The following is a 20,982-nucleotide window of genomic DNA, read 5'->3' on the forward strand; positions in this document are numbered from 1 at the left end:
ACCACCAAAAATATGTTTATAGTTACAATATAACAGTGGAAAATCCACTTTCATAATCAAAGCCTCTAAAACCATCTAAGGTACCGCGTGTTCAGCATATGCTCTTATGATATGAATAAATCCGACAGCACTTGAGGGCAGCATCGCTGTTACATTAAGAGTATTCTTGTTCTTTCTTTTTAACACTTAGTCAATGACCTTACCATTAAATTACAAATGACCGCAAACTATTATAAACTCAGACTTCATGTAATGACATATTAGGGGGGAAATACTTAATAGATTTAAAGGTCAGTGGAAAGTCATAGTAGCCAAACACAGATAGCTACAATGCCTGCATAAAGGCCTTATCTTTCCTGTACAGGTTTGTCTGCTTGCAGTGTACTGCATATAGCTACTGTGTAACAATTGCACTTGTTTTCTTCATTTGCTGCCACTGGAAAGCAAGTTCGATGGAGGATGATTTTTTTCGTTTTTTGTTTAACATGACTGAAGTCGAAATAGCCTGGTTAAAATTATATCCTATCATAACCATGGTGGTGAAACACTATTCATCAATGCAATTCAATATATAGTAAATAAACTAGCTATATGTGAGCACATGTTTGAGCTACTTAATATGATTGACATCATTTATTAATTTAGTGCAGCTTATAACTCAAAGTATCCCGCAAATGTAACTGTATTTGCGTGGTTTGCTGCGTTTGTACGCTAACTTGCTTTCCACAAGGAACGTTTTGAACTTATTACAAACATCCTCCTTGCTTGGAGCATTTTACGTCTGCTTTGTTGACGTCTTGCAAGCACTCTTTTACGCCCTCCGCTATCCCAGCATGCACCGCGAGGTCTGCAGTATATTAATGACAAAGAAAAAAAGGCTGGAGAGCAACAACAACAGGGTGGGATCAGAAGCACAAACCCTGGTGATAGCACGAACATTTCACGAACCCTTGTGCTGTCAACAAGGTAAAGTCTCACTCTCACTTCTGCCTTGAAGAGAAACGACTGTGTTTTATTTTGCTGTAATGACACTGCGTATAAACAACGTTAAGCGGCTAACATCTGGGGTTTTCCTAGCAGGCTAACGCTAGCCAACGTTAACACTCTACAGCGTTAGCATAACACCATAACGATGTGTTATTACAGTGTCAGAGCAAGTAATTGCAGTCAAACTGTACAGTTCAGTTAGAGTGTAACCAAAGATATGGTTTAGCTTTGCAGAAATATCCCTGTTGAAAATATATAACTAATATAAAGACCTCATTACGCTGTCACCTATTACACTGCAGTTTAAAGGTAGCTCACACATTATCTAATACAAAGATGGCACGATAACTTAGTCATGGAATACTACTTGATCTAAGCTTTAGTGTGGCAGATATCGTGATTTGTATGTATACATTGAGTACTAAATATGTTGCGACACCATGAGTTCCTCGAGCTCTACCATAACCACGTAAACACAGAAGGGCACGTGACCCGCCACATGGAGTTTACGTAATACTGTTTGTCTTGTCGAGCTGAAGGTTTTTAACTTTAAATACCAGGAACATTAAATGTCTTATTGTCCTGCTCTGCCTTCTTGTCCGGCAGTGGCTCAGTCAGTAGGGGCTTGGACTGTGAGCCATAGGGTTGCTGGTTCAAGTCACCGACCAGACCTAAAAAAATGGAGTGTGACAGCTACTTGGAGAGGTCCCAGTTCACCTCCTGCCCTGCCGTGTTGCCCTTGAGCAATGCACCGGACATCCCCCGTCCCCCCTCACTCCCATTGCTCCCGGACGCTGTACATTAGCTGCCCACTGCTCCTAGTAGACTCCTGGTACTAGGATGGGTTAAAAGCAGAGAACACATTTCACTGTGTGTGCTGTGTGCTCTGCATGTGTGACCATTAAAAAGAGGGTTTCAGCCTCTGATTCTAAACCCTTATTGAAATGATCTCCAAATCATCTAAATACTATACCCAGTTAAAATCCTGACTGTATTAGAAATCATGTTAGCATCACATAGTTTATCATAATTAATATACTGTTATTAGATTTAAAACTCTCAAATATCAATGTTTGTATTGGCCTCAAAAACCCAGTGGTTTGGCTATAAATGAAACCTTGGAAGTGCATCATCTGAGCTTTATTGTATTAGTCATATGCACATGGTCAAGGTGCAAAGTAGCTACAAACAACAGCTGCTGGATACATACATGGAATAACAAATGCAATATTAGCCATTAAAATGTAGTGGAATCCAAATTAAAGTGTCGCAAAAAGTAAATGACTCTTATTATGCATCACCTGTGTCTCTTCACAGTACCGCGTCATGTCCCTGAGGTGATGAGAGCAAGAAGTGCCATTAACCACCTTAAGGGAGTTTACACAGCTTGATAGTTTGTGGAGAGAGGGGTGGGGGGGCCCAGGCAAACCGTGGACGGGGAAGGGGAAGAGCTCAGCTGGAGCCAATGCAGCAGCAGCATCGACAGCCTGAGCTGGTGGAAGGAAGCCTTCCCGTGTTCGTGTTCCCCACTGAGCTCATCTTCTATGCAGATGATCAGACGTCGCACAAGCAGGTGCTCACCCTCTACAACCCTTATGAGTTCGCTCTCAAGTTTAAAGGTCAGTTCGCGGAGTAAAACCCATCCATTTTGGTGTTAATGTTTGCTGTACTATTTTTGTTCATACACTCCAGATTATGTAGATAATCTGTGTATTTTTTTAATTTGATTTTTTATCAGTGCTGTGCACAGCGCCAAACAAGTACACTGTGGTGGATTCCACCGGAGCTGTCAAGCCACAATGTTGTGTGGACATGTGAGTTAGTTCTTTGTGTATAGGAATCCTTGTTGTTGTCATGCAGTGGTAAAGTACTAAAGAGACTACATCTGTCATCTATGAGTTTGTTGTTCCCTGTGGATTCCCATCCATGTTTTTATTGTTTATTTCCACACAGAGTAATCCGACACAGAGATGTGCGTGCATGCCATTATGGCGTGTATGACAAGTTCCGACTGCAGGTGTCGGAGCAGAGTCAACGGAAAGCTCTGGGTCACAAAGAGGTGACTGCCACGCTCCGTCCCTCGGCCTCACAGGAGCCGCCCAGCACCAGGCCCCAAGATGAGGAACGCAGAATCAAAGAGCAGTTTGCAGACAGCGAATTTTTTGAACAGACTGCTATACAGACAGGTACGGCGGACTGTTGTGTGTATACCACTAGATGGAGCCAAATGCTCATAAACTTAAATTCAGTAACTTTTTACTGTTAATGGAACATTACATTGTGTTTGTGGTCTACAGACATACCTCTCTCATTTAGAATTTAAAAAACAGCTATTGGTCTTACAAACATAGTACGACAATAATCACATACAGGTTGTAATCAATAAATCTATTTGATCTTGTAGCATGTGTCATTTTATTTTGCTAATACCACGTTAACCTGCCTCCATCATCGCATACATAGTTACATCTTTTTGTATAAATCAAAATGTAATTTTAAGCAATAAGAAAACAATCGTCAGATGGAAATTTAAAGTTGAAGCACAAGCCGAAGCCTCATTGCCTACAAGATGAAATGCATCTTCATTCTATGTGCATGCTGTGACTGCATTTATCAATACACCAATATGGAAGTGGTGGAGTATTCACTATTTACTTAGCTGCAGAAATGTTTTGCTATTCTGATGCATCATTTCTTCAGTTTCAATGTCTCCCTCTAAGAGCCACAGACAGGCTGGGGAAGTCAAAAGTATTACACATTGTTGTCATGATTTTGGTCTTTTCATGGGATTTGTTTACATCCTTTAAGTCACTTGTTAAAGGGAAATTCCGCCACCCTTTATGTGGATGTCCAAACAGTGTTGATGGTAACCACTCTTGAGAGATGCATCTCATCGCAGTGTATATTCATGTGTGTGTGTTCTCCCGACAGAGAGCCGTCCTGTTGCTGGAGGCCCCAGTCTGCTGACTGTGCTACTCGGGCTGGTGTGTATGGCCGCCCTCATGCTGCCGACCCTGGGGGAGCAAGAATCTACTGTGCCTCTCTACCTCCACTTAAGTGTTAACAAGAAACTTGTAGCTGCTTATGTTCTTGGTAAGAAAAAAAAGAATCACGCAAACTCATGCAATTGGCTAGGAAATGTCATTGTTGAAAGACTACATGCTGGAGTATAAAATATCCTGTTGCTCTATTTTGTTTGTTACATTTTAGGGCTTCTTACGATGGTCATCCTACGCACATGAAGCGCTTTGAGGGGACATGATCTAAAGACGAAGAGAGCGTCCTCAGAGGCCCTGCTACGCTTCAATGGGTACAGCTGACAGCAGGGGGACGTGGTACTTATTCAGTTCACCCTGTCCCCTGAAAAATACATTTTTAGCATACTTGTTTCTAAATCCACATATTTGTGTTAATACATAAACTGACAACACACCGATCTGCGGAGTCCTCCAGTGTGTTGGTCAAAGGAGTCCCTAAGCAGGGCCTGTGAAGAAACATGAGGCCATTCAAATTGTTGTTTGACATCATATTCCTTGTGTCTATTTCTATCGCCATTATGTAACAGAATATGGTTAACTTGAGTGTGACGGAATCTACATGCAAACATTATACATGTAAATAAAGACATTAAAATGTTGTTATGGTATTTACCTGTAACCATCATTATATTGATGTTTTAAAGCATTTTATTATGTAGACGCTGAGGACTAAATGCAGTTATTTGCATATGTGGAGACCTTATTTGAATGAGGTGTCACCAGAGGAAAATATCTTCTTTGGAAGACAGTGGTTTGTTTGCAATACTACATCAACGCTCCATTAAACATTTAAGTGTCAATACAGCCGTCTGGTATAAAATTAGGTTCTTTTCTATACTTTAAATGTTGGGTCAGCAGGGTGTAGAGCACAAACTTAATGCCTCCATGTGTTTTGTGATGCTAGTTACTGGTCTCCCTTGGGACTGTATGTCATCAGGTTTGATGACTGAACATTTGATTTGCCACTTGGTTCCAGAGCAGTAAATAAGGATTGAGATCCTGCTGTGACCCTGGCTGCTGTGTTGACATCGTATATCAGTGTTAGTGCTCTGGAGAAGAAGAAATTATTCTCAATGTTAAAACCAGCTACAAACACATTAAGGAAATAATTTATTTAGTCTTGATGGCCGCTACAATTGCAATCACAAAAAGACAAGCATAGGCGAGTTGTGGGCCAGCTTGGCGGATTACAGCCAATTGCAGTCATACGGTATAAGATTTTCTAAATTCATGCCCTGAACACTTAAGATGAGAAAAAAGACATCTTGTTGACAGCCGGGCGAGCTGACAGCTTTTTCCATTTACTTGTTTGTAGAATGGTAAAAAGAATTGCTTTAAAAAAAAAAAAAACTGCATCCACACTTCCATAAAATGATTCACAATCATTTCCTTTTGTACAAACACATCAAAGGCGACAGCACCATGAAGGGGTTCAGATGTTAAGCTACACGGGGGACATGGACACTGGGGCCGTGACAGTTGAACGCAAACTTCGGTGCAAAAAGCACAGTACAAGCGCCTCTACATACTGCATTTCTAGGATCTTGTTTCATGTCTGTCCCGCTTACACACAGGCATTAGCATCCTGTGCAAAAAGCTATTTTAACAAATATAACCACAGCAGGAACGTCAGCCTCTACTCACAATGAGACTGGTGCCGGTTTGTTTTGTGCTGTATGTTCAGTTTGGTTTAAATGACAACACAAATGATTCACTTTTACTGGGGACAGAAACCTATCACCATGCAATTCTTATAATATTTTCATAAATAAGAACATTTCCCCAGCAAAGAAAAAAATCCTGACAAAAACACAGGATTCTTTAGTGTTGTCCACGAGTAACTGCAGGTGCATTAATTGCTCGTACTAGACAATTAAAGTTGCAGTTAGTCGAGAAGGGGGCATATAAGCCAAATTGAAAAAGAAAACCACAGTTCATAGACCATGTCATAAAAATCTTCTGAAAACAACTCTTACAGTAGAACAGTAAGGACATCTCCATAGGTGTACCCCAGAAGTAGTTTGTTCCTTTACAAAGAAAACTTTTGCTGATGAAGACCTGTGCCCACATTCACCTCACAGCCAGTCACAAACTTAAAACTATGTACGACATCTGACAATGTTAATATGTACATAATTACAAACAAAGCAGGAAAACAATAAGTTAAATATTTTTTTACAAACTCTGCAGACTGTACATACAAAAAAGGCCTGCGGACAGAAGTTTCCAGCACAAAAACAGGGAAAATGTCTTTTGTTTTCCTTTTTTTTGGGAGTCAGTTTTCCCAGTGCTCAAGCATATCCACTTATGAACACATTATCACTATGAAGCCAAGCACCATCCAAGATCCTCTCCTAGCAGCTGGTGCTCAGTGTCTTCAGTTATTTCTTAGTTTTACTCTTCCACACTAAAACTCATCCAAGGCTTTCGTTTCCTTATTTCAACCTTACCTAGACCCTCCCAGCTGTAGCCATGAGAACAGCTGCTCACAAACAAACACAGAAAATTCCACCAAATCAAGGCGATGGTGAGATGGAGGGTCTGAGAAGGAAACTTGTTCCCTAGAGAGGCTTTTTGGCGCTAGTCCTTTATAGTGTCTCTTTCTGTCCCATGCTCACTTTGGGGATAAATCCTGGAGGGACGCGAAGGGCGAGTTACTGGACGAGGAGGGCGACACTCCCTCCATTTTGCCTGGCGAGTCTGTGGAGGAGCTGACGCTGCTGAGGCTGCCGTCCAGCAAATCTGGACAGTGACTGAAAGAAAAAAGGCAAAATCAGTAAGACTGCAGGCTGTCACAACCCATAACAAACATCTTCTGTATTACAGTCAATACCAGAGTCCTGCACGGCTCCAGTTGTGCAAACTCAAAAAAACAAAAAACAAGCTCAGTACTGGAATCGACCCGTAACCCGCAATCATCTCCAAGTCAAATCCGGACCAGATCTGTTAATCAAAGTCCCTGCGACCCGACCCATGACTGAACACACAGGCAACACAATCACTCGTCTTAAAGTGCTTTATTTTAACCCTGGTCTAAGACGTGTTCTCCGTTCTTGAGTCGTATTTCACTGGCTGCACGCGATGCCTGTATGGAGAGCACATTCAGCGTAAGGCTTTCACAATAAATAAAAGAATCCAGGCATCTGATTATGTTTGATAATATTATCTGATTTCTGATTTATCCAGGAAAACATTTATTTGTTCTCACCCACTCTTCCCCGTACATTTATACAAATTAATTGTTTTAGCCTTTACACAACGTGTGTTACACTCCGGCTCGATGGACTCTGGTCTATACTTTACTCTGGGGGAGACAGCTAATGAAGATATCACATTTTATTCCATTACTTTAACAGTTTCTCCCTTAAAAAATAAAGTTAAATTACATTAAAGCAATCTAAATGAACAAATACTGCAACAGTCAAAGTCCTGAAATTGAAAGTCATGCATAATAATAATAATAAATAAATAATTCATAGCCAATTCTGGATTGGCTTTAGGTCTAAGCACATCATGAATGCTGTATATAAACATGGTGTATGCAGATATTACAATATAATAATACAAATAATACAAAGTGGTACATTTTGCACAATAAAAAAAGTTAATATATAAAGTGTAGTTGCTACAGTTTATCTACAGCACGGTGAAGAGCCTCATCTCCCAACATTTTAAATCTCCTTTGTTATGGGTGTTAACTGATCATGATGAACCACCCTTAATAATTCATCACTTTGCTTCATTCACCTAAACCTGAATAGGTTGGCTGATCATTGTCTAAACTACAGTATGCGCTTTCTGAACCGTTGTGCTGACATTTTTTGTAGATTCCACAAAGTCTTACCAGGGACTGAGCTCCGACAGGCCGGAGACATCAGAGGCCAGCATGGTGGTGGTGCCCTGGAAGAGCCGCTTAGGCTGACTCTCTGTCTCCATCTCACCTGCACAGTAAAGAGACCCTGACATTAAGAAATCTCAATACAGTCTGTGGTTGCTCTTGATGAAAGTGTTTTATTGTAATCATAATCTGAGACAGAATACATTACAGCTCTCAGTTAATTAGCAGAGAGACAAAGAAGTCTCCAATAGTTCAATTCAAGAATTACACATTGAATGTGACCAAATCCAAAAAGAGTAAACAACACAAACATGTAATTGGCTTTAATACTGTAGTGCATAGAGAAAATGCCATTTACAATATACAGTCAGTATCCCCTCTGCCTTTCACCTTTAGTCTGAACAATATTGCCTTGAATGTACAACAGATCGCTTGAATGAAGTGGCTCTTGTGGTAGAATTCAAAAAGACAGGAGAAAAAAATATTCTCAAAGCAGTTAGGATCTTCGGACATGTTGGGTACCTCACCTTTGCGTTTTATTGGTCCAAGTATGCTGGCTCTGATGCAGTTGATTGGGCTTTGACTCCGTCGGCTAAGAAGCACAGAAACACACTTTGTCAACCACGTATACTTTGAAATGCAGCCACACTCAGTACTACACTACAAACACACCTGCACTAGATCTGTCATGCAGGTTAAATGGTTACGTTTACTCAGATCTAAAAAAGGTAAGGCAATTAAATAGTTGTGAAGTGCATAGAAATTGTTTTTATTTTCTACCCAGACTGGCAAAAGGAAACTCATGTTATGCCACTAGGGAGAAATTTAAATCCTGGAGGCAGCTGGTGTAACGCTAGATTATCAGGTTATCAACTGTAGTTATAACTCCAGAGACTTGTTGCTCACCTGAAGCGTCGTGTTGGGCTGGGTATCGGGCTCGGTGTTAGCCCATTGCTGCTCACAAGGATTTGTAGTGAAGGAGAGAAACACTGCTGCTTGCAAGAAAGCGAAATTGAAGACACAGACTAGATTAAAAACAGAACTACGTTCCTATTGTGTTAGTATATTTAGGTAGTTATCATAATACAATTAAGGTCAAAACAGAGTAGGCACCTTTTGATTGACATGTTTTTATGCAACATGTATAAAACCTTCCCCCCCACAAAATATGCAGCAAAAAAGGATGTAAAGAAGTTCTATTCAAAAAACCCGATCTGGCTTACACTCAAGTATTTTTTTCAGAAGCCGCAGCAAACTGAACAGAGACAAATTCACACAAAAAGCTCAAGGAACAAAGTTTGTGTTTGTTTTCTAAATAAATGACTCCCCGCAGGCTGTCACACAGACTTCTATTCAATAATCTGATTGCAAGTTATTAGGGAAATCAGGTTACCGCAAACCATGAAAATGCTTCAACTACTAAGTTCATCTGGTTGGTCTCAGTATACAATCAGGTTATGTGCATGTAAACATACTGGAGGATAGAAGTACCTTTTTTCCTATCCCTCTGGTCGGGGACGGAGCAGGCGACACAGGCACGAAGTCGATGCGCTTTGGAGACGAAGACTTTTCCAAATCGTTGTCACTCTGAGAACACACGAATACCAAACACATTGGAGGCCATGCCGTCTTACATCACGTCTCTACAGTACCATGCAGTGGAAATCTAAAATAAGAGAGTGTTGGAGTATTATACTACCTACTCAGCCTGACCTTGAAAGACTGGTGGCCCTGTTAACTCCACGTTTTCAGTGTTAATCTAGCATGTTTGTACTTGTCAACTCTACAGAGATAGAGAGGCCAGCGATGGCCCAGGGCCAAAACATGCAGAGGGAAGACACAACAGAGCTGACATTCAAGGATTCAAAGCATCAGAACATATCAACAACACTGACACGCTGTAATGAAGAGTCTTTCTTTTACCAGACTAAGGCTTTCCTCCCAGGACTGGCTAATTTGCATGGCGGCTTGTACCTCCCTGTGTGTACAAAAAAAGAACACGAAAAGGAATAAATGTATGCATATTTGCATTTAAATACAACAAATAATTCAAACAAATCTCTTTATCCACCAACTGTATTCATAACAGCTTACCGCTCATGAGCAGTTTCTCTGTTCATCACATCGATGCCCTCCTCCTGCAAGAGCACATCAGTAGTTTAATGTTATAAAGACATAGTTTAGGTCTTCTTAGCTTTTATGCACATCTCAATTGTATCAACTGCACTTATTCTCGCACATGGCAGTTAGGCCTAATTCTGACATAAATGTACAATCTTAATCTCAACTCAAAAACTGAACTGTTCTTCATTCAATTTATGGAAATTAAATTCAGCCAGTGGATTACATCAGAGTAACCATTACGTCTGTTGGAGTCCGATACTACCAATTGATCGACTCTGTATGATCGATGGCCCTGTGGACTCCAAAAACATTTACTCTAGCATGTTTTTTAGACACCATCACTCCCTATGGCTTGAGAGGGAAACAGCAGTCCGACATGCTCCTTTCCAACAGGAAACATTTACAAAGCATGTCGAAAATAAAACTTATTTTTCTTACTTGTTTGATCTGATGAAGTCTGGTGCTGGGGACACGAATAGGTGATGACGGGACCTGTAAAGAAGGATACAAGAGAAGAGAACTTTTAATGCACAACAGTTTAGACACACATTACTTGAGTAATACACGCGTTTAATTATACACTTATTGTACCATGTTGGGCCTGTTGACAACTGTAGTGCTGTTCCTCCGGCTGCGCAGGACTTCTCTCTGGAACACTTGGGAGTTATCACTGGAAGACAAATTCACAGACAAACCATGTGTCATGCGTCTTCTACCATGAGGTCACTGTAATGTAGTTACTTCAATTTGGATAAACACAAACGTTCACTGAAACATTATGCAGTAAAATAGTGCAACTATGTAAAGTTGTAGAAACCTTAAGACATTTATCATGGGTGCACTATTGGATCGTCTCAAGTGTCCATCGGTCTGCGCTAACGAAGATGGGATTTCCAGATCCAGCTCCATCTTCTCTTGTGGCAAGACTCGTGAATTGTTCATTTTGCTAGCTAACGTTGCCCGCCACCAATTCATGAACCTAAAATGGCTAACCAGCTCAGTTGTGTCACATCGTTGCTCTCCAAACTTTGCTAACTTTACACGTTTTAATGAAACATCGTCAAATCAGGAAAACTGAGCTGGCGTGAGACAAACTAACTTGAAATGTAGTTACACCACTGCAGTCTGCAAGGCCCTGTCGTCTGTGTAACTCCGGTGTTGGAGCAAATTATCCCTGGCCAATTATCATAACAACGCTAATAACAACGCTATCTATATAATTAATCATATCACGACTACATGTCAGTCATAACTGGCCTGCGCAAACGTTGCCTGTAACGTTATAGCCAGTCACCAACTTTCCTGATGGATGGTTAGCATGCCATGGCTACATACCGCGCAATGCCCGGTACCTGCTAGCTACCGATCCGATGCTCTGCTGGAGCACGGCGGCAGTATATGTACTGAAACGCAGCTATGCTAAACTAGCACTGCATGTTAGCGCGTTAAATTAGCTATCATTAGCCAAACTGACCAGCAGCTTACTTTGAGAGCAAAACAGATATCTGCCTCAAGTCTAACGTAGGTGGCATTAACGATTATTTAACAACACTACTGTTAAATTACACGAGTTTACCTCCTAGCTCCTATAAGCCAGTGTTATGCTACGCTCCTCGCTAGCTAGTTTCAGCCACAGCTAACGCTGTAGCTATCTAGCCTGCTATGCTAACAAGCTAAGTTAGCATTAACGCCGATAGCCACAATACCATGTCCACAGAGAGGCCTGGTCAACATTTCAGTCATTAACTGTTCCTGTCAGTCAGCCTGATCGCTTCGCCGACTCACGTAGACAAACGAAGCCGTTCCTGCTGCAAATATTACTGGCCCTACAATTTTGTTTTTCGTTTCTGCAGGGCCCCGCCAAGCATGAACCAGAAGATCCCAGATGATCACACAGGAGCTAAGTTAGCTGCTAACAGCAAACTTCACGCCCCTTTTAACGTTAGCAGCCCTGTCCAATGAAACCGCTACATGTTCCGGTACGCTCAGGCGGGATGTGGTGACCTGCATCATTTGGTTCATGAATAAACTTACATTCACTCCACTTGCAAAGTTTCATCCTACAATAGTAGCATTACCAATTTAGATGCATCAAATATTGAGTTGTTACCTGGTCTCGTGGCACATTTGCTCGCAGCAGGCCCTGCGCAGATAACTCCGCGAGGATGGAGGTTTGAACGTGCTGGCACATTTTCTGTTTTCATGAGTTAATTACAGCAGCCTATCACGCCACTGTTTATTTTAGACCACAAATGACTAACGCTAATTACTATACTGCCAAGTCTTCAAGTTGTATTTTTTGCCAACATTAAATCTCCTCAGTGTTTAGTGTAATCAGCACCCAAAGCATAGATTTAAAATGAATCCCGATTAAAACAAGCAAATGTAAGCATTTATCAAGCTTCAACAGATAACAGTTTGTTATGTTCATTAAATAAATACAATGAGCAATCATCTCATCAATTGTATTCCCTATTTAAGATTTCTTGATTTGCTAAATATCCATCAGTACATACAGGGAACACTTTCAAATAATCTCTAATAATAATAATAATAATAATAATAATAACCTACAATAATACATATAAAATATAATCAATTGTCTAACTAATTGCCTTTTTAAAAAAAAAAAACTATATTTCAAGATCGATTGGCCAGAAATGATTTCAATGTTCCAAGTATTTGGTGTTATTCTTTATACAAAGCTTCGTAGTAAAATCCACCAGTCACAGGAAGGGTATGAACATTTAATGGCTGGTATAGCAAAATTGAGTTGACACTAGTTTACAGTGACGGTATCATTGAATGAGAGCATTTCATAAAGTAGAAAAGTAAAACCTAATAAAAAAAAAAGCTTATTAAATGATGTCTGATTCAATGACAGGTAAATACAGATCATGTATTTCAAACATGAAATAAAATCCTTTAACTTTAGCATCAGTATCAATTGAACATTTACACATCTGTAAAATATAAATCTCTTCCAGCATAAGAAAGAACTCTGTCTGAACAAAGCTTCCATGCATCCAATTTCTTTGTGGGACTTCAAAGACACAGATTTCATCAACACTCATAAATTAGAGGAAATCGTATCTTCAGCATATCCAAGTGTTTAATCAGGGACAGCCGCCAACATTTGTGTTACTTTTCTACACAATTTATTTTAGGAATATCTTACCACACACCACAGTAACACAGAAATGTGTTTCAAGATTTCAAGAACATGTAAGATCCTCCTTAAGAGTACCAATAAAACAGATTTAAGGAAATCAAGGAAAAAGAATTACAATAAAATAAAAGGGTTGTCAAATGTTGTGGCATACACATTGTGATTTTGTACTTAAAGCTAGCAGCATTGCTCAGAATAAATTACTCAATTGATTAAAACAATTATTAATCAGTGTGTGGGCATAGAAGCATTATACTAATTGTAGGTGAAGCTGGGCTCCATGCTGTTAAACCCTGACATGGTTCTAACTGAGAATCAATTTTCTCTGAAGTTGAATCTAATCTGTGTGTGTGTGTGTGTGTGTGTGTGTGTGTGTGTGTGTGTGTGTGTGTGTGTGTGTGTGTGTGTGTGTGTGTGTGTGTGTGTGTGTGTGTGTGGTGTGTGGTGTGTGGTGTGTGGCTAAAAAAGGCAATGCAACTGTCAGGATTATCTCTCCAGCGGTGTATCCTCAGAGAGTATTTTTATGACACGCATATGAAGTAATAAAATATAAAATGGACAGCCAAAGGAAAAGATAGAACCATACATTTAAAATTGTTACGCAGTGCTCTTCATGCCTTGTACTTCTCCTTTCCTGATTCACTAATGACGCAGATATGCTGAAACAGAAAAGAGTGTTGTAGCATATTATTGATTCACGTTTGTTGTCCTGGTCAGACCTTAATTATTAACACACAGGTACAAACTGTTGGTACAAACTATTTTAAGCATGAAACACAAGTCATTTTACCCATTATGTTTTTTTTATCCATCTCAAATACTTACATTTAGATCTCTAAAGTACTCGTTGTAGTCTAGTGCGTATCCCACCACAAATTTGTCAGGCACCTCGAATCCTACATCTGAAAGAACCAGGCGAATAAATCAATTACTTGTCTTTGTAGTGAAACACCAACAACACTGAAATGAAGGTATGAAAAGCACACTTTGGGACAGCTATAATGTGTAACAAACAGTACATTATACTAACTATACATTTCACAAATAGTGTAAAATCATTTAGTGTTGAACTCACAGTCCGGTCGGTAGCCAACACTTCTTGGTGTTCTCTTCACCAACAAACTGAGGACAGAAACCAAGTTGATAATCATAAAACCACCAGCTGCTTGAAAGACTGACAACAAACAGTCTGCGACAGTCTTTCAGTGACAACCACAATCTGTTGTTATGAAAACAGTCAGAAAAACATGACCGCGTGACCCCACAAGATAAGACTAGTTTGTGCTGGAAAATAACTTTTGAAGGAATGACATTACCTTGCTACTTTAACCATTTTGGGATTGTACTGTTTGAGGAGTTGCAACAGCGTCTTCATTGTCTTCCCTGTGTCGATGATGTCCTTGAAACACAGCATGGGAGAAAGCTCATTATAGCAGACGTGGAATAGAAAACAATCTACTTAAATGTAGTAGCAAACATCCGTACATACCTCCACGATCAAGACGTTCTGTGTGAAAAGGAAAAGAGCAATCGGATGAGTGAAAGCCAGGACGGGAGACATTTCATCTCACATTAACACAAAAGGGATGTGACATTATATGAAAGTACTGGGTTTGATACAGTGGAGCACAAACATCATCATTATTATTAATCACAATTATCATTTTTGATAATCTCACAAACTTGTTTCCAAAATGTATCAATTAAAATGCCTCAGTTCATTTAAAATGTCTGTTCTGGCAACGAGATACGATACGATGGACAACAAGCGCAGGTACAATTGCTTTCTCATTTTAAGTTTATTAAGCCTGTATAAAATTGAAGGAATGTGTTCACGCTGAATGTAACAACTATCAGGTTGCTCTTCTGTTTATTCCAAAAGCAGTTTAAAGTTAAAACGTCAAGGACAAACCCTCGTGTCAACAAAGACTGTTCTAGTCATAATCACGCTGTAACATTCTTACCTTGCCCGTCAGTGTAGACAGATCATCTCCACCGATTACTTTGATTTCACCTGTCGACTGGTCGTTCTGTGAGGGTAAGAATGAAGTGGACATGTTTCAGACTTCACTTTCTATGTTTCAAGGAGCACAACTAGTAAACTAAATGATGTTTACATTCAGTGTTTCTCACTAAGACACATTGGTTGTATAACTAGGTGCATTCCCATTAACTGAGTGGAAACACCAGAAGTTTTAGGCTCGACAGGTGGAAAAAGTTAAGTGTGTCACTGAAAATAAAAAGGGACAAAATGCAATGGAAACAACTTTGACGGGCATGAAGCGTGTGACAGATGCCTGGTAATGCGCAATATTCACTTTTTTATAACTTCTGCAATTATCACTCATGTGCAATATTCACTCTTACAATTTTTTATCAACGACTTTGTACTTACACTATTGTTACTGTATTTTATTTTATTTAATTGTGTACTCGCCACTTTACTTTCTTGCTCTTTTGCTGTAACACAGTAAATTTCCCCGTCGTGGGACTAATAAAGGATTTGTGATTCTGATGTTCTCCAACGTTTATATGTATGATCTCATTCTACTATTAAACATGAAAACATGACACAAATATTGTTTAGTTATTTGGCTCTAAATTTGTTCTCGATTAGTCAAACTGGTGTTAGACGAGAGAAACTCAACGTTATGCAATCCTTTATTTACAGCGCTATGTTGCGCAACATTGTCAATAAATATAATAAAATATTAATTTATGAGAAATATGCATCAGGGGATGTAACCGGCGTGACAGTCTGACAGTGGCATACCACTTTCAAGCAATGCTTGTGGATGTGCGTCCTCTTGTGTATACACTAGACACTAATAAATTGGGAAAACGCAAGTAAAATCATTTCTCCATCGGGCTACTGGTGGTCACAAACTCCACAGGGTAACCTTTAAGCATTAAAATGTGTAAATCTTTTAAAGAAAACAAATGTAATAAAGGTGACTGCTTTCGTATAAAAAAATATGAAAGTGCATCATCAGATATATTACACAGTAGCTCTTGAGGCGAATGAAGTCCACTGTCATTGGGATGGAGCGGTCACTGTTCCTGTTCAGGGCCTTGATGTAGTCCAGCAGGTCTGCAAAGAACTTGTAACCCCCTTTGAGCACACAGAGGGCCACGATGTGGTGCCCCCCCATTTCCTTCATGATCTCTCTGGCCAGTCTCTCTGTCCTGGGGTCACATGGGAGAGAGAGAGGATAGTCAGCTCAGTTTTCTGCTACAGTCAGCAGTAGTTCCCGTTTCCTTTTTGTTTGTGTCAGCAGACAAAGCTGTCATTTCCAAAGCCCTCCCAAGTAAAATAACCCCAGAAAATCGGCTTAACAGAAATTACCACAAAAAACAAAGCATTTTTTTATCTGCATTAATTATTAAATCCACTGAAACACTCCAACTGAAGTTCAACAGACATCTGATGTATGTATTTTGTGACAATTAAAATCACTTGGTAAACATCATCTAATAACATTTTAAACCTTAGTTAAGATTTGATACACAACACTTTGACCCATCAGTTACTGAATACCTTGGAATCCCACAAGGCTTTTATTAAAAACACACTCTTTTAGTTGACCCCGACCATTCATTACATTTTCACAATCCTACTACAAGGTACTAAACATGTGACACCCCCACCTGTCCAAGATGAGTCCATGTGGGATATAGACCCTCTCCAGGTCCGTGGCGTAGTGCTTTGGTATGCAGAAAAGGTCCAGGTCATACCCCTGCTCCTCATCACTGATCTGAAATAAAACACAACACAAAAGGGTTTAAAAGAAATCTCAGGGGTATTACATAACACGGAACATTCATGTGATGCAGGGTAGTACAAGGGGAACGTGGACGATGGGGTAAATGGTGGTCTATTTTCCCATCGACTGCCTCCATATATTTTACTGCCTCTACAGTTTGTCCCACAAAAAACAGTCAGTGGAGGTAAATACATACCATAGATACTCTGCATTCCACATGAACCAAGACAACATAATTGTTACCATGTGACAGCTGGGAAGCTGGTGCAGAGCTTGAGGTGCTGTGGGAATGATCTGAGTGACTGTAAGCACACTCAGTGCTCAGAGTTTGGATTCTACCAGGTCAACAAACTGTCATTGATTCACTAAACAGAGGACCACAAAGTGCCCATCCTCACATCATATGTGGTTGAACTAAAACAAAGCATTTCCCAAATTGGAACCAAATTGGAAAAACATGTCCATCTGTTTGGGCTACGCCCTTTCAATCCAAAATAATAACCTAATCAGTGATACGGAGCAGATGTCCTCATGGTAATATGATCTAAAGGCGAGTTTTCCACTGTTAGACATGGACAAGCTTGGGTACAGTAGGTAATATTGGAAAAGCCAGCAAGAGTAAGCTAGATTTTTAAAATTATCTAAATATATATATATATTTTTTAAATGTAAATGTTGCCAACTCTTTCCAATAAAAAGTAGCTTGCAGCACTAGCCTAGCGAGAAAGTCGCCAAATTGGAAACACTGAGAGCCAGTCCCGTCAGGCCTCCCTCCAAAATCATCATTATGAATGTAAACAACGAACATGGCTATTGTCAAAACTCACAGCTGTCAAGCTAGCAGCTAGTGGAAGACTCTGGTGACGCGCAATGAGTGTGTGCGCAGGTAGGCAGGCAGGTCTGTAATGAGTCCGTCTAATCATTTCAATCAAATCAAATCAAATGATTGGACCGACTTATTACAGTCCTGCGACAGCCACAGATACCAGATATGTTTTCTTCCTTTTGTCAGAGCATTTGGTTTATTAATTGCTGTTGGGATGTGAAGATTATCTCTACAAATATAGCAAAGTATGTTCTGGGTTAGCTTTAAGGAACAAAGTTTTGAAGTGAAACATGAAAAACACCCCAATGAACTACCGGTAGTCAGAGTTCAAAAGGGCTGAACATGTTTGTGTGAACAAAGTACATGTTTAGCAACACTGCACTGTGCAGCTAGTTTCATTTGAAATGTGACATCGGAGCGAGGATCTTTCACTGTCTTTTACTGTTGTTTAACAAAATGTGCATTTAGCTTTATTATAGTCTCAGCAAGTGGTTGTGGCAGACTGGCCTGATTTAATAAAAATCAAACTCTGGAGAAGATTCGGAGTGAATTGGTTAGTTATTTAACTTATCCCGGTATAAAGGTCATTGTGGCTCGTCAATGTATCTATAAAAACGTGTTACAAAATGCACAGACCGCAGGAGGCAGGACTGTGTGCTGTGACTCAACACACATACATACATATTATAGTCTACATATAATCAGAGAACACTGTGCACACCCAAACAGATATTTTTCAGATGATCTTTTTCTTCGTTTTCTACGTATTTTTAATAGTTAATTAATAGTTATATTTAATAGCATTGTAGTAGGAGGGAGCCTGATAATTAAGATTTTCCAACATAATGGCATTTGATACAGATCTTATAATACATTATAATGTAAAGTCGTGTTTTCACATACGTCTAAAACCAATCAGCTATATGCTATTCCAATTACACACAACATAATCCTAACAACAGTTTATGCCCTAATGTTTATGACGAATAGCCTATTAAATAAACGCGCGTTTAAACACGACCCCTTGCTTGCAGCTCGTGCGTTTCATGCTAGCTGGGTGTAGTAAATACACTAAAACGTGTAATCTGCTGTCAGACACTGAAACCTGCACATTACGCTTGAATGTGTCCATCCAAAAGCGTCTTCTGCGTCATGTATGTCAAGCGTGGACAGCGCGTGTCTGCGACTGTCTCCATAGCGGCAGGCCAAGCTACACACAGGAAAACACTGCCGTTATGTTGTTTACACCAAAACATGTTATGAATGTGAGCATACAGCACAAACAGACAGGCAATTAACCACGAACGTAACCGTAGGTGTTACATCTTAAGAATTTAAGTGGCGCTCGTGTACAACGTGTTGTTCCAGTGGACACGTAGAGGTAACCTACGACCACCTTCTTATTTCATTATGCTTGTTGGGGGAACTTACCACAACACAAGGGCTGGATGTCGCCATGTCCGTGTCCGTTCAGTTTTAAGTCTGGCTTCCGTGGTCTTCAAATGGAGAAGACAAGAATGTATTTTGGATTGGTTTCGCGGAGTCCTCACCTTGTGACAGCACACACATGGAGATGGCTCGTGCTACAGGAGGCTTCTGTCTTTTCTGGCCTGCAGCTCTACTGTAGCTCCGCTGCTGCGTGAGCGGTTAGAAACTGATGACGCGGCAGCGCGGCAGCAAATCAAGTGCGCAGGAACACGTTAGCCCCGCCCCGCTCCAACGGCCAGTTTCTAACCGCTCAAATTTAATATTACAGAATATAAGAAAAATAAAGCTCATTATTGTTAATATCTCCTGTCTTTGTACACATGTGGATGTGTATAAATACACTGTTTATTAGCAGCCATAGGTCTGTCAAAAGTGAAGACCGCACTTCACTATCATGACCTTTGACTGCTGAATAAAACTACTGTTACCCTTTTAGGGGCAAATGGGCATCGTGTGTGATGGCATGTTGATGTATATGTGTGGGCAATTTTTATAATTATATTTATGTATTGTGGGATATGTTTCTCCCCCTCTGGCATGTTTTTAAAGGGTAATCACATAGCCTGCTTATTTACCTGTATAACTAAGCTGTGAACCAAAAGATATGTATATATCTGAGTACCACTGCTGCCACTGTTACCACAGGTAACAGATGTTCTATTATTCAGGATACACTGTATATAGGATATGTACAGTGTATATCCATCTCTAGCTGAAGGAGAGACTTGTCAGTCCTGAGCTTTGTCCCAGTTCCATACTACACACTAACCAACAACATTTATACTCAATAAATCATTATGCAATCTAAGAGATGCTTGAGTGTGCTGTTGATGGCATTTAAGTGTTTGAAAATACACGTTTGCTTTCTCTTTGTTTTGAATTTTCAAAATATTTAGAATTTCTTGCTAAGTTTAACTGGCAGTGGCACTCTGGGGTTTAATTTCCCCTTAATAGGGACACATTAAAACGGAGCTGTAAAAAATAATGAGAATTCTGTCTGTCTTCTTCTTTTATATATCAGGGCATGTCATTATGCTTCTATTGATATGGACAGTCTTTTGAGGAAGAATAATATAAAACCAGTGAATCTGCAGGTTTACCACATTTGTAATACCCTCAAAATGTTACTTGTTCAGCTAAGGTTTCACTAAATGTTATAGCTTGTATTGTCATGATTTAACTTCTGGCAGAAACTACATCAACATTAAGGCTTAACTTTAATAGTAGTAAGATATCCATTGTATCAGATATAATTATACACTGCCTTCCAAACATTGTGCTTGCTTTATAAAGCCATCAAAAAACATTGTTTTGAGGAATAATAGCAGCAAAAGAAAAGGTAGTGAGATGGAAGTAATGATCTAAATATACACCATTGGCTTGCAATCACAGCCACAGTGTAGCTCGTCATGGTGTAGGGATTATGGATGTGAATATGTATGGATGTATATGTACAGATGTATGTGTATATATATATATAAATATATATATTAATGTGAATAGGTAAATATGTATGTGATTTATTTATTTGGTTTTCTGGATTTGTATGAAATATTAAGAATGCTGCAATGGTATGGCATGCTGTGCAATGGTTATATTCTTATATGCTAATACGGTGTTCGGTTTTACGTACAACCTACCTGTGACCTACCAGTTCGACCTACAGTAGCCGAATGACCATGAAAGTGAACTTGTACATTTAGCCAACAGGTTAAAGTCATGATATAAAGTAACCAACGATATATTAA

At 39.7% G+C, this 20,982-nt stretch overlaps 3 protein-coding genes and 2 non-coding genes across 7 annotated transcripts; 1 reads left to right on the top strand and 4 right to left on the bottom strand.

The window, feature by feature from the left end:
* Positions 1–812: 812 nt before the first annotated feature.
* mospd1 (motile sperm domain containing 1) lies at positions 813–4,624 on the top strand. Its single transcript, XM_029441404.1, has 6 exons — positions 813–966; positions 2,305–2,606; positions 2,726–2,801; positions 2,941–3,173; positions 3,919–4,080; positions 4,198–4,624. The coding sequence occupies exons 2-6, from the start codon at positions 2,453–2,455 to the stop codon at positions 4,227–4,229; spliced, it is 657 nt and encodes a 218-aa protein (XP_029297264.1). The 5' UTR covers positions 813–966; positions 2,305–2,452; the 3' UTR covers positions 4,230–4,624.
* A 498-nt stretch (positions 4,625–5,122) lies between these two features.
* On the bottom strand, positions 5,123–12,213 carry pabir2 (PABIR family member 2). Of its 3 annotated transcripts, none has more exons than XM_029441403.1 (10): positions 12,098–12,213; positions 10,579–10,657; positions 10,426–10,479; positions 9,958–10,001; positions 9,787–9,841; positions 9,355–9,450; positions 8,770–8,855; positions 8,391–8,455; positions 7,870–7,966; positions 5,123–6,778 (listed from the first exon to the last, which is right to left on the bottom strand). In XM_029441403.1, the coding sequence occupies exons 1-10, from the start codon at positions 12,112–12,114 to the stop codon at positions 6,640–6,642; spliced, it is 732 nt and encodes a 243-aa protein (XP_029297263.1). In that variant the 5' UTR covers positions 12,115–12,213; the 3' UTR covers positions 5,123–6,639. The 3 variants fall into 3 exon arrangements, with proteins under 3 accessions (XP_029297263.1, XP_029297262.1, XP_029297261.1); XM_029441402.1 differs by lacking the exon at positions 12,098–12,213 and adding an exon at positions 10,805–11,905 and having other exon boundaries at positions 9,838–9,841; XM_029441401.1 differs by lacking the exon at positions 12,098–12,213 and adding an exon at positions 10,805–11,904.
* Positions 9,541–9,693, bottom strand: LOC115015199 (small nucleolar RNA U109). The gene has a single exon (XR_003832977.1). It is a non-coding gene; the product is annotated as a small nucleolar RNA U109 (small nucleolar RNA).
* LOC115015200 (small nucleolar RNA U109) lies at positions 10,228–10,369 on the bottom strand. The gene has a single exon (XR_003832978.1). It is a non-coding gene; the product is annotated as a small nucleolar RNA U109 (small nucleolar RNA).
* A 350-nt stretch (positions 12,214–12,563) lies between the features above and the next one.
* On the bottom strand, positions 12,564–19,213 carry hprt1 (hypoxanthine phosphoribosyltransferase 1). Its single transcript, XM_029442020.1, has 9 exons — positions 19,178–19,213; positions 16,805–16,911; positions 16,159–16,342; positions 15,121–15,186; positions 14,646–14,663; positions 14,473–14,555; positions 14,232–14,278; positions 13,982–14,058; positions 12,564–13,815 (listed from the first exon to the last, which is right to left on the bottom strand). Exons 1-9 carry the CDS (start codon positions 19,202–19,204, stop codon positions 13,768–13,770), a joined length of 657 nt encoding a protein of 218 aa, XP_029297880.1. The 5' UTR covers positions 19,205–19,213; the 3' UTR covers positions 12,564–13,767.
* Positions 19,214–20,982: the final 1,769 nt, after the last annotated feature.

The sequence above is a fragment of the Cottoperca gobio genome, chromosome 10, assembly GCF_900634415.1.
Source record: "Cottoperca gobio chromosome 10, fCotGob3.1, whole genome shotgun sequence".
In the NCBI taxonomy this organism is placed as follows: Eukaryota; Metazoa; Chordata; class Actinopteri; order Perciformes; family Bovichtidae; genus Cottoperca; species Cottoperca gobio.